Source organism: Fusarium coffeatum, assembly GCF_003316985.1.
Source record: "Fusarium coffeatum strain FIESC_28 chromosome Unknown BRIP53273_contig_150, whole genome shotgun sequence".
NCBI lineage: Eukaryota > Fungi > Ascomycota > Sordariomycetes > Hypocreales > Nectriaceae > Fusarium > Fusarium coffeatum.
Genome location: NW_022157943.1, coordinates 70,815 through 97,525, shown reverse-complemented (window position 1 = coordinate 97,525; position 26,711 = coordinate 70,815). Strand labels below are relative to the sequence as shown.

The following is a 26,711-nucleotide window of genomic DNA, read 5'->3' as shown; positions in this document are numbered from 1 at the left end:
AACCCTGAACCCCTCCTTAACCTTAAGGTCATCCGGACCATCGGGGCTGTCAAGGTCAAGTCAATTTCGAGGTTACTGTAGAGGCCATACAGTATAACCGAAGCACTGTTTCCCGCGGCAAATGAATGCGACGCTCTTGGAGTGTAGATCGTCTCAACATTCAGTACGAAAGTGTCCACTGCTTTTTGTTCTGTTTCAACTGAAAGCCGGGGAAAAGGAATCAGCCATACGGATACAGCCAGCTTCTTTGTCTTTTGTTGAGTCGCTACGACGAAAGAAGCTATGGGATTGGAGACGTGCGTAAAGAGTTTGCTGTATTTCTTCCTTGCGATATATATGTATTTAGGTATCTACTGGCTAAGATTATTTGACCTCAACTTGTTGGAGCCTTTCCAAGGGAACCTCGGCCCACCGGCTTTTAGGTTGGAGAAATGATGAGCGCCTTGGACCCCATTGTAATCAAATGTCAAGTCTCCCCATCCGATTGACAACCCCTCCACAGCTAAACAGCCGTTTATTATACCTAACCTAACCTACTAACTTAGCTTACCGAGCTCATCTCCTTGTTACTCCTTATCTTGAATTTCCCATTCTATTCTATTCTTAATATCTCTCTTTCCCTTCAATTTATTCATTATATTCAACCAAGTCCAACTGTTACCGCTAAGCACTTGCGACCAGGTAACTTTTGCGCCCGCGTTGTGCCCCAGACCCTTCAACTCCATATCTCCACTATCAATTTAACCCCCTCTATCCGTTTCTATCTTCTTCAACGTCCTCGTGCGCGGCACGAGAGAAACAATCACACCATGACGCCCGCCTCGCAACATGAGGATTCCACTGCGCACGAATCCCAAGCGCCGGCGCATTCTTCGAACCACAAGCATCGCCGAACCATGACGTCGACCGACGAGATCGACAGCACCATTATTCGCCCGGGCAGCGTCAAGATCAATGTCAAAGGCGCTTTCATCGTCGATCCGGATATCGCAACCCCAGCATCGACTTCGGGTGCAAGCGCTGGTGGCCTTACCTCGCTTAACGGTCGAACGAGTCCATCGCATCCCGAGACGAGCGACATCCGATTGCCATATCACACTGCGATTGTGAGCCATATTGCGATTGATGTATGCGTTCCCATTCCAGAAAGGTCTTTCTAGAGGGACGCGATGGCTAACATGGAGGTGGGTGCTGTAGATTGGGGGTTCGCTTATAAAGCTCGTCTACTTTTCGCGCGAAGTTGATTCCACGGATCCCGGTGGCCGGTTAAATTTCCAGAGCTTCGAGACGGATCGCATTGATGACTGCGTCGAGTTCATGCGCCATTTGCGCGACAATCAGCTTGTCAATGGCTCGCAACCGGGAGAGCTGTGTGTTATGGCTACAGGCGGTGGTGCATACAAGTATTATGACAAGATCCGAGCGGCTCTAGATGTGGATGTGTCGCAGGAGGACGAAATGGAATGCCTTATTATTGGTTAGTAACTCGATTCGCCATCACTTTTGTCTAACTAATCATACCTCCCAGGCCTCGACTTCTTCATTACCGAAATCCCCCGCGAGGTCTTTACCTATTCTGAAACAGATCCTATGCACTTTGTTGTACCCCAAGAGAACATCTATCCCTATCTCCTTGTCAACATTGGCTCAGGCGTCTCCTTTCTCAAGGTTACTGGGCCAAGATCATATCAACGAGTTGGCGGTACATCACTTGGTGGCGGTACCCTCTGGGGTCTATTGTCACTACTAACAGGAGCGCGAACATTTGACGAAATGCTCGAGCAAGCTGCGCATGGTGACAACGCCAATGTCGACATGCTGGTTGGCGATATTTACGGAACAGACTATGGTAAAATAGGACTCAAGAGCACGACTATTGCCTCATCTTTCGGCAAGGTCTTTCGCATGAAGAGAGAAGCCGAATCAGCAGCCGAAGATGGCAGATCTGCGACACCAGACGATGCATGCTTCAACAGTGCTGATGTCTCACGTTCTTTACTCTACGCGATATCGAACAATATTGGTCAGATCGCCTACCTTCAGTCACAAATCCACAACCTATCAAACATCTACTTCGGTGGATCCTTCATCAGAGGCCATCGACAAACCATCAATACGCTGAGTTACGCTATCAAGTTCTGGAGTAAGGGAGAAAAGCAAGCATATTTCCTCCGACACGAGGGCTATCTTGGATCAGTAGGCGCTTTCCTCAAGAGGAAGCCGAAGAACTGGGGCCGTAAGGGAAGTCTTGAGGGCATGGACGATATTGCCGAGTTGAGGAAGAATCTCCGCGAAGGGGCACCTGCTTCAAGTACATCATAATTATGCCTACAGAGAGGGACAAGTCACACAGAATCGCTCCAAGGAAGAGCGTCACAAGAAATCACAACTGTCTACGGATTTCATTGGCATGTTGACCAATGTCAGGTGGAGGTTGGCGGCAAACGTGGTTGCTGGTAAAACCAAAGGTAGCATTGGCGGCGTACAATCAGGCGTTGGGTACTTGGGCTGAGCATATTCTTTCTTTTATGGGTTGCAGCGCATTATATAAAGAAATCGCCGGCAATATACGGGAAATATTTCTTTGAGCCTTGTTTGCTAAAGTATCGGCGATTGGAAAACTGCATTGAATGGTTATATCACTGACGATATCACGGGAGGCTGCTCTACTAGCAGAATCGCGTCGTCAAAGAATGGCGCCTCGTGTCGTACATGCCATGCCCCTATCCGTGCCTCATAATAAAGAACAAAAGTCAATATGACATAATCATAATCATGTCGTGTGAGACCCAGCATTTACTAACCAGCCCTGTTCATACATAAATTTCTGCTCCTTCTGCAGTTAGGAAACTCAGGCTTCTACGGAGCTTCTCATCTTCAACATGGCCAACGGAATCGCAGTCAATGATGATTGTCTTGGTGTGCCGCCCCCCCGAATCACAACACGGCAACCTTACTATCCAGCACCTGTGGGATACTACCAGCTATACAACCCGGCCAACGTAGTTTGGGAAACTGAAAGCCTGAGCACTTGGTCAGAATGGAGTGATCATGATGTTCCCTGTTGCGGCTGCGATTGCGATTGCCAACCTGCAGTCAACGATCGTAACTCAGGCGATCGACGCTGTTATAGCACCCAGAACGGGACCAGCACTGTAAGTGATCATACAGAAGGGTTTGGCATATCACTGACCTTTGGTGTAGTTGCCAGTGGCACAGTCTGTTCTCAACCTACAGAACTACAGAGTTGCTCCCGAGCTGGTTCCATCTATGACAGTCCGAAACAACTCCAACATACAACAGAACGTACGACGATCTCCAGATACAACAGCTTCGGGCTACGACATACATGGGTACTCATCGATAGAAGACCTCATTTATCACACCGCTAAGCAACAGCGACACTTGGATGATGCACAGAGACGAATTCAAGATTGGATCAAGATTATGCCTGGGCTTGTTGGAGGCGAGACAGTTCCAACAGCCGAGCAAGAGCCTGACAAGTGTGATTGCAAGAGCTGTAAAGATGAGCGAAAGCGAGACGCCCGGAAAGCCAGAAAGGAGAAGAAGCATATGCGCAAGCCAGAAAACAAGAAGAGAAGCAAGTCTAGACGATGAAGGAAGTGAACTATCTACCCAAGTTCCCGGTGACGAGGACAAGAAGGAAAAGTGGTAGCTGGGTTGTGGTGCTCTATTTGCAGGTCAGCCAGTTCTCGGATCACCGTTGTATGCGGCATTGTGAATGATGGGACGAGTGTTGAACAAGTGACATAGCGCAGCATTCATTAGAAGGACAAAACTCGTGGACTCAAAAATGATTCTTCTCTACTCGTAATCACATTCAACGAGCTTCATTCATATCATCCTCACGTGCACGTGGACCAAACTCATTCAGTATCATGGTTATTGATGTGAACAAGGCTGATTTAAGCTCAACCAATCGGAAATTTTGATTCATTAGGTGGTGCAGAAGAAAACCGTGCATGGGTTCGATAACAACAATAACTGCCTTATCAAGTCACTGGAGACGGACGCTACGATCAAGGTACTACTAGTTAGTGTCTACAGTAATCCATGTTTACTCTGAGCAGTGAGTGCATGGGTAATCCACAACTCTAGGGAGGCATATCCTTATGCAGCAAGACCATGCAACGAACTGAGACAGGATGTGTGAGTGAGGCCAAGTTAGCTGGTGTTGGGTCCTTTGCATCTGTTCAGAACATGCACTTCTGACGACCGCATCTCAAATTCTGGTCGTAAGATGTCAATCAGGGTGATTGACGGTCAACCAATACAAACAGCCCATTCATTCATTGTTGTTGACAACGGGCTCAAAAAAGAAGCGTCTCTCTTTCTCAAGCAACTGGGACGTGAAATCGATAAAAAGAAAGGGTCTGGCCGGGGATTGAACCCGGGACCTCTCGCAAGCAATGCTATAGGGTTTTCCCTAAGCGAGAATCATACCACTAGACCACCAGACCGGTCAGACGAATCTGAAGATTCGCTCGTATTGTTGTTGGAAATTGATGCTCTGTTTTGAATTATATCTGAGAATTATCGTTTTTGGTGGGGTTAGCTTCGGTGGTTGGTATGAATCTCGATGTCTTGCAGCAATCCATGTCCGCTCGGCTGCTCAGGGAATAAGATTCTCTGCACCCGAAACCCAATTGGCTATGGAGGCGTAAGACCAGGAATCAGTGAATCAATATTGACCCGCCCTGGCGAAGTGCATATTGACAGCACGCGATCACCTGGACATCCGACTGCAAGCCCACTCACTCAATGGATAGGTAATCCAACATCGTGAAGTAGCATAACGAGAGGACGACTCACCACGACGATCATAGTATCAAAGCTCGCGCCTCATCGCCCTATATCAATCACAGCATCACGGCACGAACATCTGTTGTGGTCATTTCTTTGTATTCATTTCGTTGTCATCATGATGCACTTTCCCGTGCAGACAGCATTAGGTATCGTTCATCCTCTGTTGGTCCGTCCTCGCTTCCATGTGTCGGATTCCTCGCTTTCTTTAGTTGCCCTGTCCAACATCCGGGCCCTTCTTGATGCCCTGGCTCTGGCCGCCGCTGGCGTTGGCGTCCTTGAGAGACTGGCCCTGCTCGTCCTTGCCCTCGGGGAGGTCAGCGGTCTTGTCAGCGCGGTCAACACGGTCAGACTGAGACGGTGGTTAGTTGGATGTTTACATCATGATGTGATGGACAGATAAAACTCACGTCGGCCTTGCCAACGCCGTGGGCGATGGTGTGGTCGGCTTCCTCAAAGGGGCCGTTGTCAGAAGAACCGTCTCCGTTGCGAGGCATGATGATAGTTTTTGTTACGGGTGTGAAAGAGTTGTGGTGTTTTGAAGAGTGAATTTGTGTTGATGAGTGAGAGTGAAGAGGGGAGAGCTGTGTAGAGTGCAAGTAAAGTTATTTATATGCCACTGTGGTCGGACTTTTTACCTTTTGGCAGTGTTTGGCATCGTGATGTGATGTGATGAATCAACGACGTCATTCTAACAACGTCATCCCGATGATTGCCCTGGATGCCCCTCGTCTGCAACACGCCGCCTGTGGGGAATGCTAGTAAAAGAAGGACGGGCCCTGAGTCGGAACTGAGCAAATGCTCCTTGGATGGACCGTGGACGGACGGACCTGCGTTGGCCTCAATCTTTATTGGATCAAACGGCTGGTCGCCGTTTTCGGTTGTACTGTACTGTAGTCTTGTTCTCCCCGACTCATGGTCAAATATCCGCCTCAGCATCATGTCTTCTCCACACTCGCTATTTTAGTCCAGTACATCAATATAAACTTGGCGGAACGGCGTCTTAGGTCCATGTAAGTCTTGACTGCTACGTCCAGTTCCATTGAGTTCTAAAGTTATCCACACATTGGCTTAATAGACTTCACAGCTACCAGATCAATATCATCTCGTCTAAGCCGCAAAAGTTAGGTTCTTATTACAGTTGCTCGCTGCTGAACTACATAAGCTGGCCATCTAAAGAAACCATGTACGGTGAAGCGCACCCATCATAACTTCGTAGCATCTACGAAACACTCCCAAAAATGATACACACTCGCGCCCCAATGATGGAAAAGAACAACATGACCGGCCTTTTCATGATCAAACACCAATAGACTTGCGTTAGACTTAGAGATGTGCTTAAGCCTTGGAAGAACGGCCTCGACGACCACTGGTCTTTGGTGCAGGTTTCTCTTCCTCCTGTTCGTCAACTTCCTCCTCCTCAGGAGTCGCGGCCTTTTTAGTGGCAGCCTTTCGTGTCCGCTTGGCGGGAGCAGGCTTGTCTTCCTCTGCCTTCACAGCAGCAGCTCGACGTCCTCGTTTGGCGGGAGCAGGGGCAGGAGTATCGTCTTCACTTTCGTCCTTAACCTTGTTTGTGGCCGCCTTTTGTCCCTTCTTGACAGGTGCTGGTTTCTCCTCGGTATCGGATTCGTTTTTGACCTTCTGAGCTGACACTTGGCGCCCTTTCTGGGCGGGGGCGGAAATAGGAGCGGCAGTTTCACCATCACTCTCGTTCTTGACCTTGGCAGCTTTGCGTCCACGGGCAGGCTTGGGAGCAGGCTTCTCCTCCTCGCTGTCCTCAGCCCTCACAGGTGCAGCCTTTCGGGCTTTCTTGGGGGCAGGCTTCTCCTCCTCGCTGTCCTCAGCCTTCACAGGCGCAGCCTTTCGGGCTTTCTTGGGCTGTGGCTGGTCCTCCTCATCCTCATTGGCAGCCTTCTTACGTCCACGTTTTCCTTTGGCCTTGGGCTTGTCCTCATCGTCTGCGGCAGCCTGTAAAATGTCAGAAAGATGTCTCATGATATCAGCACATCACTCACAGCCTCAGCATCCGCCTCCTTCTTTTTCTTCTGTGTAGCGGTCAAATGAATGCCCTTCTCACCGAGCTTGTTCTTTTCAGGGTCCTACATAGAGTGTTGGTTATCATAAAGAGACTAAAAGGATCGAAGACATACTCCATTGAAATCCTCAGGGTCAATGAAGCCCTGGTTAACGCAGCGGCGGACCTTCTCCTGAAGGTCTGGGTGGTCGCTGTCATTGTCAGAAGGATGTAGACGTGAATCGCCACCGTAACTCACCCAAGCTCGTCGTAGCCGTCAATAAAATTGCAGTCAAAAGTGCCGTCGGCCTGCTGGCACAGTTCACGGACGTTCTCTAGCTGTTGACCAGAGACACAACCCCTGAGCAAAGAATTCATGATTTAGTCATCCGATGTATGTTTTCCTGACAAACGACGAATCTTACCAGTGTTTCCATGCCCAGCTTCCATGTTCTCGGATCATAACCCAGGATCCGAAGCGAATGGTGCCTTTGGTACACTTCTCACCTCTGGCCTGACATTCCTTATCCTTGCAACCAGCGCGGTTGTTGGGGGATACCTCTAGTACGTTGTTAACAGAATATTACTGATAGACTCCCGAGACAGGTATGAAATAACAGCGCGACTGTGATGGAAACATGGATGTGAGTCGTGCAACTTACCAATACGGTATTCGCCCATCTTTGCGGTGGTGCGCGGGGCACGTAGTATGTCAAGTGCTGAAGATAACCAACGATGCAAATGGATGTCGGAACTGTGGTAAACTATGTGATAGCTCAAGCTCTAGTTATGGCTGAGGTCGAGTAAAAGATGGGAGAAGATGACTGAACACGTATAAAGATGGAGATACTGTATTCCCCTTCTTTTGCCAGTTAAATAAAAAATGGTAGGCACAGGGTGAAGGCGAGATGAGATCAGATGTGTGAAGTAGAAGTGGAAGTGGGAAATGTGCAAGTCGTTTTTGCCTGGGGAAGGAACGCGACCAACGCGTTCCAGCGCTACCTGGGTAGGTACCTACTCCAGCCTGAAACGCCAGCAAGGCAACCACCAACACAGCCCAACAGTGAATTCACCAAATGCATAGATATAGTACCTATGATTGTTGGGAAAAATCATATCAGTCATTTCGAATAAAGTTGATTAATTGAAACTCCTTTTTTTCATGTGAATCATCTAGCCTTTTTGCCATTCTTTCTTCTGGCTTTGTTCTACTTTACAGGAACGGGCACCAGCCTATGTACATCGCAGCCAAGTTTCTGGGATCAACCGCTTGTTTTATCAATTCTTCCACCTGACCTTCAACTCCTAGGGGTATACTTTCAGTTGGGAGCAACCCTCTGACTTTTCGTTTGATGCTGTCCACAACGCTCTGGGGCTGAAGTTTGACGCCTACATCTCCTCTCCGATGCGTGCGTTTTTCTTTCTGCAGATCCAGCGTGGGATCGTATATAAAAGCTTCAAGGATCGTCATTAGTGTTTCTTCTTGTTGACGAAGGATGCTGAGAGTCAGCTCGCAAGATTTGCGGAATGGCCCTTCATAGCCGTAAATGCCCATCGCAGCTACCATGTTGTGAGTAAGTCGGAACGGTACTCGCTCAGGCTTCGCAAACGTCAAGCCTTTGTCAAAGAGACAATTGAAGTCGACATGGAACACCCCACCATTGCCCTCCTCCAAGTTCACATTCTCGCCATGTCTGTCACCAAGCCCCAGGATGGTACCCACCATGGACATGACTGCACATGATCGTGTGTATTTCAGTCTTGCAGCAAACCATGCTGACGGGTTCGGGAACTGTTGCGTGAACCATAGCTGAAGAACTGGAGGAAATCTGCCCAGAACCTCGTCTGTGAAAATTCTGGTTTTGCCATCGGAAAGACATGCTTCATCCATAAGTTGCTTTAGAACTGTGTAATCGGGATAGATCTTCCGAGAGTTATAGAGGCCGATCATAATATCTCGCATGGTTTTGATCCCTGGCACCCATTCGATGATTCCACATTCTTCGTTTAGTGGCGTTACAGCGTAAGTTCGGATATAAAGCTGTCTTCGACTGGACTCTACGTCCCGTTTCAACGATCGATTGATTAATCCGTTGAACTCCATGAGACGTTGATCTGTTCGCAGATCATCTTTGGGTTTGATGAGAAGCATGTAATTCTTCCCATCGCTACCTCGCGCCGTGAGCCGTCTTGGCTTAGCCAATGAGCTCAGCACCAAAACATCATCAAGGAAAGAATCGATTGTAACCACGTCTCTGGAGAACGCTTTGTGTTTCTTAACATACTCCGACACTGCCGGTAACGTTGCTGTCAAAGAACTCTCGACGGGCACAACTAATGGGCAAGGAGTGCACTTGTGATGGAATCGAAGATCCCTGCTTAGACTGGCGTGGACAGTTTTGTTGCCGCGGAAGTCTCCATTTTGACACGCCAAAAGCAACTGCTCGGCCAATTTCTCCCCCATCCTGAGTAGGTGCTTAAAGTCGGTCGAGGATCCTTCCACTTTCTTAGATATGTTTCTGAGTGTTTGAAGAATCTGAGTTCCCCTCGCTTTTCGTTCCGATACTTGTCTGGTCGTCATGATTCCAATCAAGCTCCAAAGGGCTTGGCGAGGGTGTGCTTCAACGACCTTCACAATGATGTGCGTCAAACGGTCGAATACATGCGGGTTGGGATGAGCGATACGCGCAACAATCTGTGGCAAGGCAGTGTAAAAGATGTACGCCGGTAGCCTATGGATGTATTTGTCGAGGAAGGAGTGTAGTAGGTTGAGCTGCTCAACACGCCGTCGATGAAGTTCACGAGAGAGCGACGCTTTGCCTTCTGGTGCCTTGTCCACTTGTGCTCCAAGATCGAGCCAGAGAGTTAAAATTCTTGGAAGAGTTTGATAGAGGTATTTGGTACCCGAGTTGAGTGACCGCACATAATTCTCTATGACAAGTCTGGCCACCTCACCAGTTATGTAATTGTCGCTTTGATCTTCAGCTTTAAGGGGCTTCTCAGCCTCGAGAATCTTCTTGTAGTGTCGGCCGAGATAGTAGTGGCCCTTTTCCCACGTTGCAAACGTCTTCGGCGGTTGTTGGTATTTTTCACGCAAGGCGCCTGCATGCGTTTGTCCGGCACTGTCCAGCCACTTGGCAAGGAGCAGCTGTGCTCGAGCTGTTAAGAGCTTCTGCTGCGGGTTTAGTTTGTTGGTGTTTGTGCTGGTGGCTGTACCTGTTTGTGTCATAAACTTGTTGCTCTTGATTGCTCCCTGCAGAACTTGAATTGCTTTTCGGTGCTGGCCCTCTCTCCAAAGAAGCTTAGCATTTTCAATAGTCGCTGCGTCGTCACCTAACTGCGAAGCATGTAACACAGCATTGAAAGATTGATGTAAGGAGTTCGACTTCCGGGCGAGTCGTGCGCTCGATAACCAGAGTCCAGAAATGTCTAGATTGGTAAAATTTGGTCTATGTTGATCGGTGTGAGTAGGTACCATTGACAGACACCAGTGACAAACGTACCTGTTCAACTCCATGGCAGCACGTCGAATGCCAAGGAGGTATTGCTTATCATTCATGTAAGCCCCTATAATCTCAAGTCGTCTGTCTAGGAGCGCCATGGTACTTTGTCGGGCGGCTTCATCTCCTCCTTTGGTGCCGATGATGATTTCCAAGTCTGTCAGAATATGGGCTTTGAGGAGGAGATCATGACAGGCCTGGAGAGATGATGTGGACGCAGCATTCATCGACGATGAAATTTTAACTCGTATTTCGTTCATAATCAGAGACAGTTCCTCAGGCCTCTTCTTGGCCATGAGTTTGTCAAAGATAGTTGCGACTGATACGTTGAAATCCTCAATGATGTCTCCAGGAAATCGTTTAGCGAATTTTGTAAGGCTCTCCCATCTTCCTGTGACCCACGCTGCTTCTACCGCATATGGCATGATCTTGTTGTCCGTGGATGCGTCGGTTTGCATACCCTCGACATGATTCAACAGAGCCTCTGTTCTACATTAGCCACTTATTTATGTCGAGTAATTAACTGTACTTACCGTGTTGGCCGGCTTGCTTCAAGCAATGCAGCAAATCGATCTGTGCATCCGTGTTGGCAGGCTCTTTCGCTAGTTTTATCTCGTACCAGTTCTGCACGGCAGTCCATCTACCAGCTTTGCGATGACTTAGAATCTGCTGGTTAAGGTCAAGAACCTGTAGGTGAGCTGAGATTCCGTCAAGCCCGTCAGGTTCATCAACATTGGCATACATGTCTTGCAATTTCTGTAAAAGACGTATGCGTTCCCCAGGCTGCCTCTTTCGTTGCTCCATCTTCTGCGCGTGTTGCTCCAAATGGAACAGTGCTCGAGCGTAATCATTGCAATCGACAGCCCTTTGTGCGATCAATTCAGCTGGAATTTTGTCGAGGGCTTCTTGTACTTGAGTCAGCCTTTCCTTATCAGACTCAGTGAGCCGGCCGGATGCTCGTTTGGTTTGCATCCATCTCATCGCATAGTCAATGATGCGGAAAACGGCCTAATAAATTAGTTTGTGACATAGGAGATTGAGGTTACTGAGACTTACGTGACAAAACCGCTTCACATCCTCTTTCTCCAGGTAAGACGCTCCTTCTCCGGGTTGATGCTCTAAAATGGCAAGAAGTTCACCGAGGACATTCTCCCTATCCTTCTGAGTAGCACGTGACCCTAGCAGAGTATGTAATACAATATAGGGCAGGATAAACTCTGCAATGGCAAGATCCCTAACACGAATAACACGCGCCAAAGGTTCGAATATTAAATCCGCAAAAGGGGTCTGCCCTTTCCGGAGAAGGTCTACCACATAATGTCTCAGCCAATTTCCATATGACCGTTCAGGACGGAAAATAGGGTAGCTAACTTCCGTGTGTGCCATCGGGGCGACAACATACTTGGAAGTAAGAAATGGACTGACCACTTCTCGGATGGCTTCCGGCATCGCAATCCATTTGCGATAAATATCGTTAGCTCCAGACATGCCACTGGTTGCCATGGCACATGCGGCATTGAGATCACACCTGCTCGTGAGCTCCTGCATAACAAAGGACAGGAACCCCTGGAACTTGACATCAGTAGTGGACAGAAAAGCTGGCACTATGGCCTCTTCCAGAAGAAAAATGACAAAATCAGTAGTTTCTTCATTATCCACAAAGTTGTTCAATATCACGATAGACCTCTGCTCTTTTACGGTCTCGGTCTTGCTGGGATCTAGGCAGCCTATCAGGCCTAGGGCCTCTGTACATAGGCGCGCAATGTCTCCTGGGAGGCCATTGTACTTGCAAGTGCAATCAAGGAGAGATCGAACAAGTGTAACAACGCCAGCATCTGATTGTAGACTGGCATCGGAAGTGTGTAAAGCTGCTTGGTTTTCTTTTAGATACGGAACCAATTCTGTCAGTGCTTGAAGCGTGACGCCCGTGTTCTCGTGGCGGATTCTCTCAGCAAAGGACTCAAGAATTTCTTCAACTGCAAGTGCTGCTGGCCTGTGTTGATCCAGTTTCATCTCGATATCTTTGAGCTCAGGAATGTGTCGAAGCGAAGGTAATTTGATAATGTACTTTGCGACAAGAGTTTCGAACTTATCGACCAACAATTGAAGCGTCCGATGAGCAAGAAGGGTCGTGGGCTTGTTCATCGAAGTCCAGTAACGAGTAACAATGAAAAACGTTGTCTCTAGCAACGCTTCGACATCCTCCTGGCCAAGATGGGTGAGCATTGACGCCCAACAAGAGAAACTGGCTTCTCTCAAAGCATCTTGCGCAAGCGTGGAGAGTAAACAAGCAGATATCTAGTTTTTATCAGCGGCGTTCGTCCTGGAAAGCGGATATTGAACTTACCTGAGGTCTAGCGGTGCTGGCGTTACCCCTTGATACTCTGATCATTTCTTCCATGGCTCTAATATAACATCGGCGCTCTGGATCTGGAAGGTTATGATCGTTAATTACATCGAAGAGCCGCGCCATGAGTCCAAGAAGAGAGGAGTGAATAAATCGAGCAGTATGATCCCCTTTCTTAGAGCGGGTTTCTTTGCTTGGAGGCAGTAGCATCTGTGCCATGGTTTCCAGAGCTTTCCGAATCTGGGAACAGGTCAGTTTGTTAAACGCCAAGCATATCCAGAGGCGGACTTACGGGTGCCTTCTTGGATTCATCTGAGTCGCCGGCTGCTTTCAACAATTCCATGACAGTGAGCACTGGTTCTACCTGAAGAAGGCTAACAAGTGTTTCAGTTTCGAAATGTGCTGATAACTCGTCAAGGCGTGATTTTGCAAACGCTGCAATGTCCTCAGTATCTTGTATTAAAAGCAATGCTAGAGTAGCTGCTAAATTCGCAGGGTCAATCAGGGGTAGCCAAATTTCGGCCTCTTGTCGAGCCTCAGCAATCTTTTGAATGACGTCTTTTTGCTTATCAAGCACAAGCCACGGCAGTGCGTGTGTTTGAATTAGGAGAAGCAGCTCGTTGACTGATACTTGTAGGAGTTCAGCAATCGTCCGGCTCATCTGAGGACGCTGAACCATATCCCTGGTGGCCATGTATGCAAGATTCGGCCAAAAGGGCTCAAAGAGCCGTCGCGGAGTCACTCGGCGAGCTTCTGCTAAATTCAAAAGCTCGTTGAACGCAAAGGCCGAAACCACATTATTACTGCTTCCCAAATATTCCAGAAGCTTAATGAGGACCAGGTTGAGTTCGTGCTCCCAGACAACTGTACCCAGTTGGCCCCATGCCATGATGAATGTTTCTGTCAAATTTGGCGGGTTCTTGTCCGAAATCGATTTCAACAATGCAATCGAGTTCTTTCTATTACGTGATATTAAATCCTGGCGTTTCATCGATGACGATCCGTCTGCTGCGTTTGAGTCCACATTACCATGGGGAGAAGAAGGCTCTTGGAATTGTTTTAGTCGTGCAGTTTTAGCATCACTTCCATCTGCCGGTCGAGCTGGTAGAACAATACTTGCTAGAACAGGCTCGGGCCTAGTCAAAGAGAAAGTAGCGAGAACTCTTCCTGCGGCTATGCGAAGTTCTCTCATCGAGCTGTTTAGAGACTGGAGACACCATTGACCCAATCCAGATGTTTCTAGATTGAGCAACTCGGCATCATCACAATGCAGAATCACCTTCCGTAGTGCCATCATGGCAGCAACTCTCGGGCGCCGAGACTCGGCGAGAACGGGCAGTCGGACCAGCTTCGTAAAAAGTGACTCAACTCGAGACTTCAGAATGGTTGCCGCATAGGGGATTGAACGGCTTGGAAATATGTTTGTCTCACAGATGGGACAGCCACTCTTCGTAGCAGATGTATTCCCATGATTGTCCCTGTCAGCCACACAGGATATTTGCGAGAGTAAATCAAGCGCGAGGCATTGACGTGATTCATTCATTGCGGGAAATGCGTCCCTGGTCAAGTAAGAATTTGTGAGGCAGGAGGCAGAGAAAGTACTAACAGGAATTGCTGTTCAAGATTCGGAAAGCCGTCGTCAACATCCGTCAGCCCTAAGTGGACTCCCAAGGAGCTCCATAGAGTAGCCATAGGACTAGAATCCACCTGCGATACTTTGCGACGCTTGGAGCGATCTTGTGAGTTTTCGTCAGGCGCGTCGTAGGTCAAAGCCAGCGCCTCAATTATCTCACGCACTTCCCTATCCTCGAACTTGGTTGGATGTATATTTGAGCTGAGTGATTGTGATTTAGAACCGGCATTGACTTGCTTCAGCATCTGTGTTACTCTCTTTCGACAAGTTAGCCGCGAGCAGGAACACTAGTGGAAGTTGTACTATACCCAGATGTCCGTTCCTTCAGGCATAGCAGAGTAAAACATGGAGGATTCATCTACAAGACTGGAAACCGCCAGTCGTCCAATCGACCTGTCCTTGACCGATGTTGCTGTGATTATAGCTAGAGCCAGGACATATGTGCGACGAGTTTCCTCATCATTAGGGTTTAACATCGCAGAGGCGCTCAAGCTTGTTGCCAAGTCGCCGCAGAGAAGGATCAAAAGAGTGACGGCCTTTTTGTGAATCGAGGCGGTCACTCCTGTTTTTCTCGATAATGCTCTCTCAATTCGAATGGTTATTTGGAGGATGTGGAGTGAAGACGCCGGAAATGCACGTCCATGACGGTGACGAACAGCTTGCATATCCCCCAAAACATCAATCAGCCATACTGCGCTCTCTGAGAAAGATACCACAGTATGTAGGGTCTTTTCTGTAGATATAATAGGATAAGCCAACACGTTGCAGAAGCTAATGAGCTGTTGCAAGGCATGTGGCATCCGGTCGACGGAATACGTCAATTGGCTGATCAAGGGCGAGCTTTTGTCAACATATCGGCCAAGAGCAAGTTCCGGGGGTAAGGATAGCGTTCTGAAGGTTTCCTCCACATCAGGTACGACAAGAGGGTCTTGAAGTTGATTGAGTATGTCTATTGCATCTCGTGAGCTGTTGCATATCCATATCTTAGGGAGTTCACTTACGAGAAGTAATGGTACGTAAATAAAACAGCAACGCAGGAGCAATGTCCCATAAACTCCAGTTCTGCGCTATAATTAGCATTGTATTTTGAAGAAAGCTCTCAATGGCTTCTGTGAGTTCAAGACTTTGAGCGTGGCCAAGGAGCCTGAGCAGTTGAGGAAGAAGCCATATCCACAGTGGCTCCTGTCCGCGGAACATATATTCTTGGCTATTAACTTTGTGCTTGAGCACAGCAGGTGTCTCTTTGATGGAGAATCTCAGAAAGTTGATTGCTTTTAGGGCTTCCGTTCGTACTTGTGCCCGGTCAAGAAACGGATCGTCTAATCGAATACCTTCGAGGACGGCTCTCGAATAGACGTAAATGAGCATGTGATTATGTTCAACTCGATCCTCTGGGGTCTTCAAAAGTTCAGGATCATCCTTGACGCGCTGGATGATGGCAAAAAAGCCTTTGAGTTCACTATTCTCATCTGATTTGGAGGATTTTGTTGATGCCGAAATATTCTCCACGAGCTGTGCAGCTAGAGTCGATGGAGGCGGTCCAGCGGCATATCCACCAGCCATTTGCCCATGGTCAGAAACAACCGCTCTGGGGTAAAGGTTGTTGGCCATGGTGCATCAAGCATCGTGAACATTGACGGAATACACGATGTTGCACGAAGGGGTTGTGATAGCAGGTAGAAGCGCGACTAAGCGATGTGGGGGTGACGCGAGGTCATGTGACCATTTATCACATTCACTGCCTGAGCCTGGTTGTTGCCTGAATAACTTACCTAGTACCAAGGTAAGTACGAAGGTAGTAGGTAGGGACTGATGAAAAAGTTGGCAAAGGAGATAACTTTTTTTTCTTTATACATTTAATATTTACAGCATAGAATGCTCTTCCCGTGAAAAAAACGTGTCCAAGAACGCCCGATTCGATACCAGATGACTGGCTACTGTATCGAAATATGATCTACACACTCCTTTTCCACCAACATCTGCTTCTAGCTGGCCAACGAATCTAACGCTCATACCGCACACTAATCATATCATGTGTGATTCCTGTTAGAGCAGAATTTAGTGACGAACATGTCCATGCTGTTCAGAGATTACTTACCTCCAAGCTTAACAGTGTACGTGATTTCAGCTGATCCGTACACTGCTTCGATGGCGCCTTTCAAGCAATAATATTGGTGGTGTCCCATACGCCTGATCCTCGCCGTCCTTTTAACTGCTTCGGGTATCTTCCCAAGGTCAAGTGAGAGGGTTCCGATATGCTGCGTTCTTGCATCAAGGTGCACCGGAGGCTTGCCATCATTGTTATTGCTATAAATGTCGATCTCGGTTTGAGGTGCATGGCCAACCGTCACGGGGAGATCACATTGGTACTCTATTCGTGACGGTTTACCCTCAGGATAAGACTCGCCCTGCTCAAGTCAGCATCCACAGAGTCACTATAATAAGAATTCGGCATACCTTTTGAATGAACCAGCACATCTCGGAAACGACGGATTCCTGCTCTTTCTCAGACCAAAATCTGCTACCGGTCAGCAACGCACGCACTTGCAAAAAAGAAAGCTGAATTCTCACGCTTCTTTTCGGTCATGCTTCATCATATCATATTTCGTCATCAAGCATGTTCCGTACGATCTTCTAGCGATTCGAGATGCCACTTCGATTCTGGTCGATGAGGACTGATATCGACTGAGTCCATGCATTGCGGCGCCTTTAACCACAGCTGTCCAGCCGCTTTCTGGTTGGAGGACATCGGTACGACTCGAAATAGCTTCCTTGACACGGGACTTCAGATACTTGCTTTGGCCAAATCCTCCAACCATGATCACAGCGGCAACACCGTCTCCGGCCATCCTGATCTGTTCCTTGATGAGGCACACGACATCCTTCATGATAGGCTCAAAGATTTTGGCCTTCATATCCTCCTGTGACATGGTGTATCGATTTCGCTTGAGACCAAGGCTGGGGTCGACCTTGAGAGTCAAGGGTTCGCCTTTGGGAGAAAAGGTCTTCTTGAACTGGATTCCGTTAAGCGATGTGGCCCGATAAATATATGCAGAGATGCCTACCGTCTCAAATTCGTTCAAAGCCGGTACAAGTCTCTCATCGGTCCAGTATCTCTCGCCATGAGCTTGCTTCAAGTGCCGACGAAAACGCATATTCAACATAGAGGAACCACACTTCCCACCTGTGCCCTCAGTAACTTCTTTGACTTCAACTCTGCCTGTTCTCGTGACTTGATAGGAAATCAAGTCAACAGTGCCGCCGCCTGCATCGCAGACAACGAACTTGCGGCCTACTTGTAATGTTGAAGGGCTGAGAGTCTTGAGAGTATAAAGCGCTGCGGCTTCCTGGGCGTTGTCAGCTCTTTAACTTGAATGTCATTCGGTTCTCTAGCCTACTGGTTCTGAAATGAGCTGGATTCGCTGGTTGCCGCAGAATCCTGCCATTGCTGCGGCTTGCTCTGTCGATTGCTTTGCCTTTGGTGACCAAATAGCTGGGACCGTTACGACGAAGTCCATCGGCGTCGATCTAACTACACTTGGTCCCAGCCGTTTCTCAAGAATACTAACGAAATGCGACTGGAGGCATGAAAGGTAGACCTTAGTGAGGTCCTTCGCTGACTCTCCATCTTTGGTGAGTCCAGATGGATCATCCAACTTCCTACAATGGATTCTGGTCAAACGAAGTCTTGGACGACGAGTGGAGAGAGACTAACAGCTTGAAGTATTTACTTCTTTTCGCAGATTCGGGGATTTGGAAACCCCACTGCCATCCAGCTGCTACCTTCCGGAGTTCAGTAGGCACTTTCGGACTGCTCTTGGACGAGCCGGCTGAAGGCCATTCTGTCACGACATGCTGAACATCAGGCTATTGGAGTTAGCGGTCTCTCACCTTTGAGAAGATGCAAGCAAGGGCAGCGCTTACCCGAGTCGTGTCAGCCCAGGCGACGCCTGAATAGGTCGTTCCAAAGTCTATGGAAACAACGATCCTGCGATTGTTGGTCATGGCCAAATGTGTTCACTCGAGGTATGATATGGTGTTTCATTACTATGTCAACTATTTGTGGTGGGACGGCCAGGTAGGGTCCTGTGAGGAACTCTGCCGACGAGCTCATTCGTGAGCAGCAACCGGCCCCAGATTTTGTTCTTGTCAACCCCCAATTGGATACAACAAAAATCGACACGTTATCGGACTCTGAGCTGTTCTGCAGGTTTGGTCGTGGTTAGCCTTTCGTTGTGGTTCTTTCGGGCCTCACCACTGTGTGACTGGGGTCACTTGGGCCTCGTCCATCCTTCACCGTTCAGTCATGGAGCAGTGACCACCGCATTCCATCTCCAACTTTGGCATCTACCAAGGCTTTGAATTGGGTGGGTTTTTGATGTCCCAAATATTGCCGTCTTGGCCCTCAATAGAAACCCGGCACGATTGAAGACCATTTTAACCCCAGCAACGTCTAGTGGAGCTTGCAGTGACCGCTTAAGACGAGACCGACTTTTTGGTGTCGCACAATTGAGAGAAGGATTAGGTACCCATTAGCTGACGCCTAATCGAAGCAACGACAATGTCCAACCACAACATGAGGCTGCGGTTAGGTCTTTTTTGGGCAATCCTGACATTCATTGGCGGTCCTATCACAGAACGACCCAGCCGTGCCACCTGTGGCTTCATTTTTGATCTACCAAACTTGGTCGACCAGACTCGGAGCCAATCTCTGGCAGTCATCTCAGACTCACATATGCAAAGCTAAATGATTCGATTTCCTCACTGATGCTTCGCTTTTTACAAGTCCTTACACAGGGCCCCGATGCCACGAACCCGGTAGCGGGAAATAACTACAGAAGAACAGAAGAAAGCGGTTTAACATCAGAGCAAGCATCTTCACAAGTACACGGACTTGAAGACAGATTGACTAGCGAGACCCATTTGCGTCGCTTCACCGAGACCGTACTGGACTCACGGCAACAGGAAATTGAAGACCGGGAAATGGAGAAAGACGAACTGGCGCTCCGTGTGGAAACCCTCCAACAACAGCTTACCAGCACCCAACGACAGCTCGCGGAAGCTCAGGATCAAGTTTTTCGTCTACAGCCCAGGAGAAAGGATATTACTGAATCAGAGGCAAAGGATGCCTACAAGACGCTCGTTGGGAATGTTCAACGATGGGTTGAGAACCGTGCCGGCCCTGTCATTGACGATTTGGAATCCGGCCGCCTCGCGACCAGGGCAGTTCCCCCCGAAGGGTCACGGCTCGCCACTCTCTTAAGAGAGCAATCTAGGCGATGTATAAGCGTGAGTCAAACTGATGAGTTTCATATCATTGGAGCCATCATGAATTATCTTCACATTACCATGTTCTCCAAGTCGTTCTATTGTCCTTTGGATGACGGCGAAGATGGTGGAACCTCGACGTGGATTGACGAGCTTGAAAACACCATGTCTCGGCTGCAAAGAGGTATGCCTTTGTTTCCATATACAACACATCTAGCCATTGCTGATTTGTCCCAAGATGTAGCTCAATGTAGAGAATGGAGGAGCGAAACACTTACAGCGCTTACACACCAACCTACCTTCAGAGCTCGACGGCAACGGTATATTAATTTTGTTGTTGACGATCTAACTTCTTTGCTCTCTACCATTGCCCCAAGGACCACTCCAGCAGATCTCCAATCCTCCGTGCGACGGAGCATTGTAGAGCCTGCAGCAGATCTTGTCCATCAGCTCCATTTGGCTTCTAGTATCTATTCTCTAAAGTGGCCAGCTCGGTCAGCCTCGTCAAGGCTTGAGGTTTACCAATGTTTTAACCTTGCGAACGGGGGAACCATTCTTGACTTGTCTGGGACCAAGCCGGCTTCGCCAGCACGACGCAATGTCATGTATTTATTTGATGTGGCTCCCGGGCTGTTTGTGGAGAGGATTGAGGGTGGGAGAAAACTTGGGCTGAAAGCAATCGCCAAGCCTACAGTGCTCGTTAGCAACGCAGGTGGGGATGTATCCCAGGGCTCAACAGTAATGAGATGGTTATGGGACGGAATATCATCTTCTCAAGGGCCCAGTCGAAGCGCATCAAGAGCATCAAGCTCAAGAAGTAAGCAAGCGCATCTATAGTAACTCTCCAAACTCTAACACATCTTTAGGGCCACCTGGATCTGCAGTCTCATCATCGGGCAGATCAAGATACTAGCTACATAAGGGAAATGGATTCTCTGATCGAACAGAAAGTCAGAAGAATGTAGGGTACAGCACTTAGAAAGCGAGACGAAAGACAAGATAGACATAGGGTATAAGGAATTGTCAATTAGGTCAGTAGTGTGTAAAGGATATCATGTTTGGGTATTTAAGGAAATTAGGCTAGATTTGAACTTTTATCGATACCAGTAACCGCCAAAACCTTCCTGAGTAACAATGACTGGTATGCTCCGTACTCGACGAGGTCGAGGGGGCAAGGGAGGCGGCGGCGCTCCAACGTCTGATGCGGGTCGTCGCCGGTTAGTACCAGGGACCTGCAGAGTACCTCCGGGGTAAGCTCCGGGACGTGGGGGAAGCGGTGGTGCTGGTACTGCATGAGAACGTGATTGCGGAGGTCGCGCGAGCCGCTCAAAGCCATTAACATTAGATGCAGTGGTTCTTCCTGAACGTTGACCATAAGCCCCAGGAGACTGAGGCTGCTGCTGCTGTGAAGGTCTGGGGCTGGCCGTTTTGTTTGGCGACGGTTCCCTTCCCGTGCGAGTAGGTTGCTTGGCTTTCTTTGGGGGAGACACAACCTTTCTCACAACTTTTGGCTTATTAACTGCCGTAGTATTTGCTCCTGTTCCGCTTGGCCCTGAGTTGTGATTAGATGAGGATGGGACGAAAGGCCGGATCCAGTTGCTAATATAGTCGTTGGTAACTCCCAGTGCTCTGGCGTCGGCAACTCCTAGATTGATTCGGTTTATGTATTCCTCCTTGGGCTCGCTGTCGACAATGTATCTTGGACTAACGTAAACCAAGATGTTGTGTTCCAAATGGGGCTTATAGCTGACAATTCTGCTTTGGCCGTTGCTCTGCTGAACCAGGTGTCGCGCTTGGTCTGGACCGCCGTTGTTCACAATCCAAGACACAGGCCGACGGTACAATGCAGCATCAGCACGCCGTAGCATGACAGTCATGTACTTTTTTCTGTACGCGTCCTTGGAGACGCCTTCGTTGATATCAAGACGAGCTTCGTCGCGGGCATTGATCTCGTAGACCAAGCCTTCGACCCAATGGCCTTGTGCCTCAATGACATTGGCATAGCCACGCTCGTTGATCTGCCATCTGTAGTCTACGAGCTTCGCAGAACCGATGAATTTGCTTCCAGGACATCTCTTTTTCATCTGCTGTAGATGAAGGTTGCTGCCATAGGCAAAATAGTATTTGGTGGTGGGCTGTCCAGTGTCGGCGGCTTCATCTGCAGCTGCGTTCATATTGAAGATCTTTCGGGGGCATGAGATTCCGAGTATCCGATGGAATGAGATGGTGTGGTGAGGAGGTGCAGGTACGGAGAGAAATGGGTGATATTTGCTGTATGTTTCGTTTTTGGTATGAGAAGTGTGATAGTGAGCTACTAACGTCGATTAAGATGTGATGGGAATCGGCTCCCTCACATGAAAAAACACGATACTGGTCAAACAAGCAGCGTCCACGTCAACTTTGCCAAAGCATAAACCAACTTACGTACAGTAGCTGCACTCGGCGCCAGCAGCGCTCAAGAGGCGGAGTGGACTGCTGGGCCTCGAGCTCGCTGTCACATTGGGCAGCAACTGAGTCAGATTTTGAAGACAACTCATGGCCAATTGCTGAGGTCCACGTGAAGACGACTTGTCAAGCAACTAGCGAGCGGGTATAGCAGGGTGCGTGCAGTTGTCCTCACGAATACCAATTGTTTGGGCAGCCTCAACGGTGATTAATGGTAGGCAAAGACACCAGGTGTCGTCCGGTACTGCAAGCCTTGCAAGATCGAGACGCTACTAAACGGCCCAGCCCGCTCCTTTTCCATGTTGGGAGTCGTGACCCCCGGTCTCTCGGCAGGGCCCCGTAACACCCGGCGTGGCTAGGCGGGATCCACATCGGCATCCTCTTCCAAAGCATCCGTCCGCACCGCCTATTCGAGGCCAGAGATGTTTTTGCTGTACTGTACATACTTAACAGGGCCAAGAGGCGGCGCTTTTCTTGAGATGTGACAGCATCTATTGTACAGCACAGCTCGTGTCAGGCGTGTGAGCATCGCTACTATCTGGAAAGCCGAGAGCCAACGATTGTTGTACCTGCGAAAAGGGATACCAAATAACTGTCCATCAACTTCATGCGTGTGGAGCGACATCATTCCTACTAAAAAGGACATCTTCAACATACATCTGCAAGCCCAATCCGCCACCTCTAACCCGGAACCCATTGACTCGGCCAACTTTTTCTTTTTCCAGTCCCCCGTTTCTGCATCAAGTACTGTCGATCATGACGGTGACAAAGCTTAGACATTACAACTTCGGTGTCGAGATCGAAGCTGTGGTGAAGCCTTACGGTCCTGTGGAAAGCTTTACCAACGTTGACTGGTACCGCCAACTCGCCCAGAAACTACGCAACCGCGACATTGCCGCAGTACACGATGACTGTTCAAAGTACAGCAAGCATCCGGAGTACTATGGCGGCAAATGGTTCGTCACCAGAGATGGTTCTCTCAAGAGAGAGCGTCCCATGGGTATGTGATTCCACCACGGCACCAGCCGAGCTTAGCTAGTCAGCTCACTCACTAACATGGGATCCCAGTCTGCATGGAAGTCGTCTCTCCCCGTCTAGATACCAAACAGCCTGTCAGCAGAATCCTTGGTGATTTCTGGGAAGCTATGCGAGTACACTTCAGCCCTCAGCGCGACATCTCATGCGGTGGCCACGTCCATGTTACTCCGGTCTCTAGCCATAACAAGTTCTCCTTGCGCAGTCTAAAAAAGATTGCCTTTGCCTCGGCCGTCTACGAGGAGTTTGTTGCAGCTGTTCTTCCGAGAGTTCGTCGTGAGAACCAGTACTGTCGTCCAAATAGCCAAAGCACGGGTTCTGGACTTCACGAAACGCTGATGGCATATGGGAGGAGCAAAAACACTCTCATGAAAGTAGCAGCAGATATCAAGTCCAAGACATCAGAAAGAGACTTGTGCTACTACATGCAGGGCAATAGATACGTGCTCTGGAACTTCGCCAACATTTTCCCCAATCCCAAGACCGGAAAATGCACTGGCACGGTCGAGTTCCGTGGTGGTAACCAATTCCTGAGCACCAATGGAACACTTGCCTGGGTCGCATTTGTTATGGGCTTCATCACGCTGGCTTTGGAAGAGGTGAGTTCCGGCACCTACTCATACATCTTATCCTTTCTGACAGACTTCCAGGATCTTATCAACACACTTACCACGTTTACTTCATCCCATGATCCCAAATTCCAAGCACGTCTTGAAAGCTGGTGGAAGCGAATTCGCCAAGCAGCCAAGGCATCAAAACTTAGCCGATTTCTCCCTGAAGAGTACATCGCCATGAATACCCGATGATCTGGGACCACAGATTTGTTCTCTATACAACAAGCTCGCCCTAAATCCGTCATAGTTAAGGCGATTGTGGTTTTTTCCCTCTCTTGTTCCCCTTTATTTGTCATTTCTTTGTTTTGGCGACCTTCTTTTGTTATTCCATTTGAGATTGCATTTGCTGGAGTCGGTGGAGTTTGGGATACTAAGTCACCAAGCGAGTGATTAAACTGAAAGATAGTGAAAGTTACAATTCGACCAAACAGATAGAGTTATATCCATAATTCCTTTATATAACGCCAGAAGTCATTATCATGGTATCAAATATCAATCATGCATCCTCTTCCTTTGCTTCAGCTTCTTCAAACATTACGAGCACTGTGCCTGCTTTGCAGATATCCTAACACATGTTAGTCGTGTTGCTTATAAGCACTCATTGTGATTACTTACTCCTTCTTTATGCGCCAATTTCTTGATCACACCATCCTGTGGCGATCGGATGATGGTTTCCATCTTCATTGATTCGATTCTAAGACCTGTCAGTTGCATTTCAAATAACACGGAAGCGTGGAACTCACACGACAAGGGGTGCTCCCTTTTGTACAGCTTGGCCCTCCTCGACCTCGTTCTTCAGGATCTTGCATGGCATGGGTGCCGCGACTGAGGCACTTGACTCTTTGAGACCAAGAGCCTTCTCGTACCACTTGGGTGGTAGAAGGACAAGATCCGTCTTTACGCCATGCTGGAAGACTGTGACCTTGGTGTCATTTTCTGTATGCTGGGGCACGACCGAGGACTGTATTCGCTCAAGTGGGAAGTATGACTCAAGCTTCATTACCTCGCCCTCTGGCTCTGGCTTGCAGGCAATGTTTGTGAATACTTGAGGTGTCTCGTCGCCCTTTCGGGAGATGGAAACGGTGTATAGGTTGTGGCCTGCCTGGGTCACGCTAGCCTCGACAACTTCTCCTTCTTCCTGGCTGTATCCATCCTGAATCTTGAAAGAAAGCTTTCTTTCACCAATGCTGTTGGTCTCTCCAAAGCCAAGCGTAAGACCGTGGGGACCAGAGTTTTGAAGTTCAAAATTAACCATGCCAAGGGCTGCTTGTGCAACGACTTCGTTCTTGATGGCTCGAGGCTTGAACAGTTCCTCGCGCCATTTGTCGATGAAGCCAGTTTCCACATCACCGGCCACAAAAGCATCAGTCTCGCAAAGCCGCTTGAGGAACTCGATGTTTGTGGCGACCCCAACAATCTCATAAGATCTCAAAACACTTTCCAACTTCGCGATAGCGCGATCTCTCGTATCGCCTCGTACGATAAGCTTGGCGATCATACCATCGTAGGCCTCAGAGATGGTGTTTCCAGAGCGGAAGCCCCAATCCAGACGAACGTCCTCGTTCTGTAGCTCGGCAGGGAGATACGCCCTTACTAGCTTGCCCGAGTCAGGTATAAAGCCTTTTTCGGGGTTCTCGGCGTAGATTCGTGCTTCGATGGCGGCACCTCTCTCGTTCATCTGAGCTTCCACCTCCTCTTGGGTCATAGGAAGCTTCTCGCCCGCAGCAACTCGGAACTGCCATTCTACCAGATCCAGGCCTGTAACCATCTCCGTAACAGGATGTTCCACTTGAAGTCTGGTGTTCATCTCCATAAAGTAGAACTTGTTGGTATCCTTATCGAGGATAAACTCAACAGTACCGGCGCCGACATAACCCACCGCCGAAGCTGCCTTACGAGCCTTGTCCCAGAGATCGTGCCGGGTTGCTAGATCCAGATCGGGAGCAGGTGATTCTTCAAGAATTTTCTGGTGTCGACGCTGAACACTACAGTCTCGTTCGCCTAGAGCGACAGTGTTGCCCCATTTGTCGGCGAAAACTTGCACCTCGACGTGTCTTGGGCGAATGATGTACTTCTCTACAAGCATCACCTCTCCCCCCTCGCCGAACGAGGCCTTGGCCTCAGCACGGGCACTCCTGAGCTGCGTCAAAAACTCCTCCTCCGTCAACACAATTCGCATTCCTTTACCTCCACCGCCGCGAACACTCTTCAGGAGGACTGGAAATGTGATCTTCTTGGCATGCTCAAGAAGCTCTTGCTCGCCCTGGTCTGTGCCGTGATAGCCTGGGACGCAGGGGACGTTGGCCGCGGTCATAATCTCCTTACTGCGAGCCTTGTGTCCCATATCAGCCATGGCAGTGGCTGGTGGTCCGACAAACACAATCCCCTCCTCCTCGCAGCGTTCCGCGAACTTGGAGTTCTCGGACAAGAACCCATAACCGGGATGGAGTGCCTGGATGCCATTCTGCTTGGCTAGGGAGATAATCTTCTCGCCATCTAAGTAAGCATTTGCGGGGCCCAGACCCAGGGACTGGAAGCCTGAAGAGGCATGCCAGGAGCCAGCGTCAACGTCAGTGTAGACGGTGGTAGCTCGGATACCAAGACGCTCAGCAGTCCGGTTAATGCGAATGGCAATTTCGCCACGATTGGCGATAAGAACTGAATTGATGGGTGTTTGCTTTGGCGTAGATGATGACGAGGCTACTGAAGACGTAGAAGCGCTTGAGCAAGTAGTGGTAGAAAGAAACCGAGGGAGAGGCTTCAGAGGAAGACGTCTATTTGCGCGGAGTGTAGAACGCATGATGGGCGATTGAGTTACAGGAGCACCCAAGTTAAAGTCAGGGAGCAGTATGCAGCTTGACAAAACTTCAAAATGATGTTCAGGGACATAAATAAGAAGAGGATCTCCTCAGAATATCAGCCTCGGAATATTATACTCGATTCTAATGCCGTGAATGTGCTATGCCGTCGGCTTTGAAGGTTGAACGCGGCTACAACAACCGTGACCGTAAGGAACCGCAAGTAGCCGGTA

The 26,711-nt window shown here is 48.9% G+C and overlaps 9 protein-coding genes across 9 annotated transcripts; 4 read left to right on the top strand and 5 right to left on the bottom strand.

Moving 5' to 3' along the window:
- Window positions 1-809: 809 nt before the first annotated feature.
- Window positions 810-2,322, top strand: FIESC28_06983 (uncharacterized protein; the record flags this gene model as incomplete). Its single annotated transcript, XM_031161125.1, has 3 exons — window positions 810-1,106; window positions 1,219-1,477; window positions 1,529-2,322. 3 exons carry the CDS (start codon window positions 810-812, stop codon window positions 2,320-2,322), a joined length of 1,350 nt encoding a protein of 449 aa, XP_031014823.1.
- Window positions 2,323-2,882: 560 nt separating this feature from the next.
- Window positions 2,883-3,618, top strand: FIESC28_06982 (uncharacterized protein; the record flags this gene model as incomplete). Its single annotated transcript, XM_031161124.1, has 2 exons — window positions 2,883-3,155; window positions 3,205-3,618. The coding sequence occupies 2 exons, from the start codon at window positions 2,883-2,885 to the stop codon at window positions 3,616-3,618; spliced, it is 687 nt and encodes a 228-aa protein (XP_031014822.1).
- Window positions 3,619-5,032: 1,414 nt separating this feature from the next.
- Window positions 5,033-5,321, bottom strand: FIESC28_06981 (uncharacterized protein; the record flags this gene model as incomplete). Its single annotated transcript, XM_031161123.1, has 2 exons — window positions 5,033-5,176; window positions 5,235-5,321. The coding sequence occupies 2 exons, from the start codon at window positions 5,319-5,321 to the stop codon at window positions 5,033-5,035; spliced, it is 231 nt and encodes a 76-aa protein (XP_031014821.1).
- An 841-nt stretch (window positions 5,322-6,162) lies between these two features.
- Window positions 6,163-7,519, bottom strand: FIESC28_06980 (uncharacterized protein; the record flags this gene model as incomplete). Its single annotated transcript, XM_031161122.1, has 6 exons — window positions 6,163-6,792; window positions 6,840-6,923; window positions 6,975-7,050; window positions 7,098-7,199; window positions 7,264-7,399; window positions 7,501-7,519. The coding sequence occupies 6 exons, from the start codon at window positions 7,517-7,519 to the stop codon at window positions 6,163-6,165; spliced, it is 1,047 nt and encodes a 348-aa protein (XP_031014820.1).
- Window positions 7,520-8,051: 532 nt separating this feature from the next.
- Window positions 8,052-18,323, bottom strand: FIESC28_06979 (uncharacterized protein; the record flags this gene model as incomplete). Its single annotated transcript, XM_031161121.1, has 17 exons — window positions 8,052-10,287; window positions 10,342-10,822; window positions 10,872-11,346; window positions 11,395-12,636; window positions 12,686-12,925; window positions 12,978-14,094; window positions 14,292-14,575; window positions 14,627-15,246; window positions 15,320-15,906; window positions 16,334-16,361; window positions 16,417-16,726; window positions 16,776-16,836; window positions 16,890-17,332; window positions 17,384-17,665; window positions 17,717-17,978; window positions 18,034-18,185; window positions 18,243-18,323. The coding sequence occupies 17 exons, from the start codon at window positions 18,321-18,323 to the stop codon at window positions 8,052-8,054; spliced, it is 8,901 nt and encodes a 2,966-aa protein (XP_031014819.1).
- Window positions 18,324-19,085: 762 nt separating this feature from the next.
- FIESC28_06978 (uncharacterized protein) lies at window positions 19,086-20,507 on the top strand (the record flags this gene model as incomplete). The annotated part of the gene is made up of 3 exons (XM_031161120.1): window positions 19,086-19,770; window positions 20,316-20,403; window positions 20,453-20,507. The coding sequence occupies 3 exons, from the start codon at window positions 19,086-19,088 to the stop codon at window positions 20,505-20,507; spliced, it is 828 nt and encodes a 275-aa protein (XP_031014818.1).
- A 173-nt stretch (window positions 20,508-20,680) lies between these two features.
- Window positions 20,681-21,760, bottom strand: FIESC28_06977 (uncharacterized protein; the record flags this gene model as incomplete). Its single annotated transcript, XM_031161119.1, has 1 exon — window positions 20,681-21,760. The coding sequence occupies one exon, from the start codon at window positions 21,758-21,760 to the stop codon at window positions 20,681-20,683; it is 1,080 nt and encodes a 359-aa protein (XP_031014817.1).
- Window positions 21,761-22,787: 1,027 nt separating this feature from the next.
- On the top strand, window positions 22,788-23,872 carry FIESC28_06976 (uncharacterized protein; the record flags this gene model as incomplete). The annotated part of the gene is made up of 3 exons (XM_031161118.1): window positions 22,788-23,031; window positions 23,100-23,665; window positions 23,717-23,872. 3 exons carry the CDS (start codon window positions 22,788-22,790, stop codon window positions 23,870-23,872), a joined length of 966 nt encoding a protein of 321 aa, XP_031014816.1.
- A 304-nt stretch (window positions 23,873-24,176) lies between these two features.
- On the bottom strand, window positions 24,177-26,480 carry FIESC28_06975 (uncharacterized protein; the record flags this gene model as incomplete). Its single annotated transcript, XM_031161117.1, has 3 exons — window positions 24,177-24,245; window positions 24,296-24,374; window positions 24,424-26,480. The coding sequence occupies 3 exons, from the start codon at window positions 26,478-26,480 to the stop codon at window positions 24,177-24,179; spliced, it is 2,205 nt and encodes a 734-aa protein (XP_031014815.1).
- Between the last annotated feature and the right edge of the window lie 231 nt (window positions 26,481-26,711).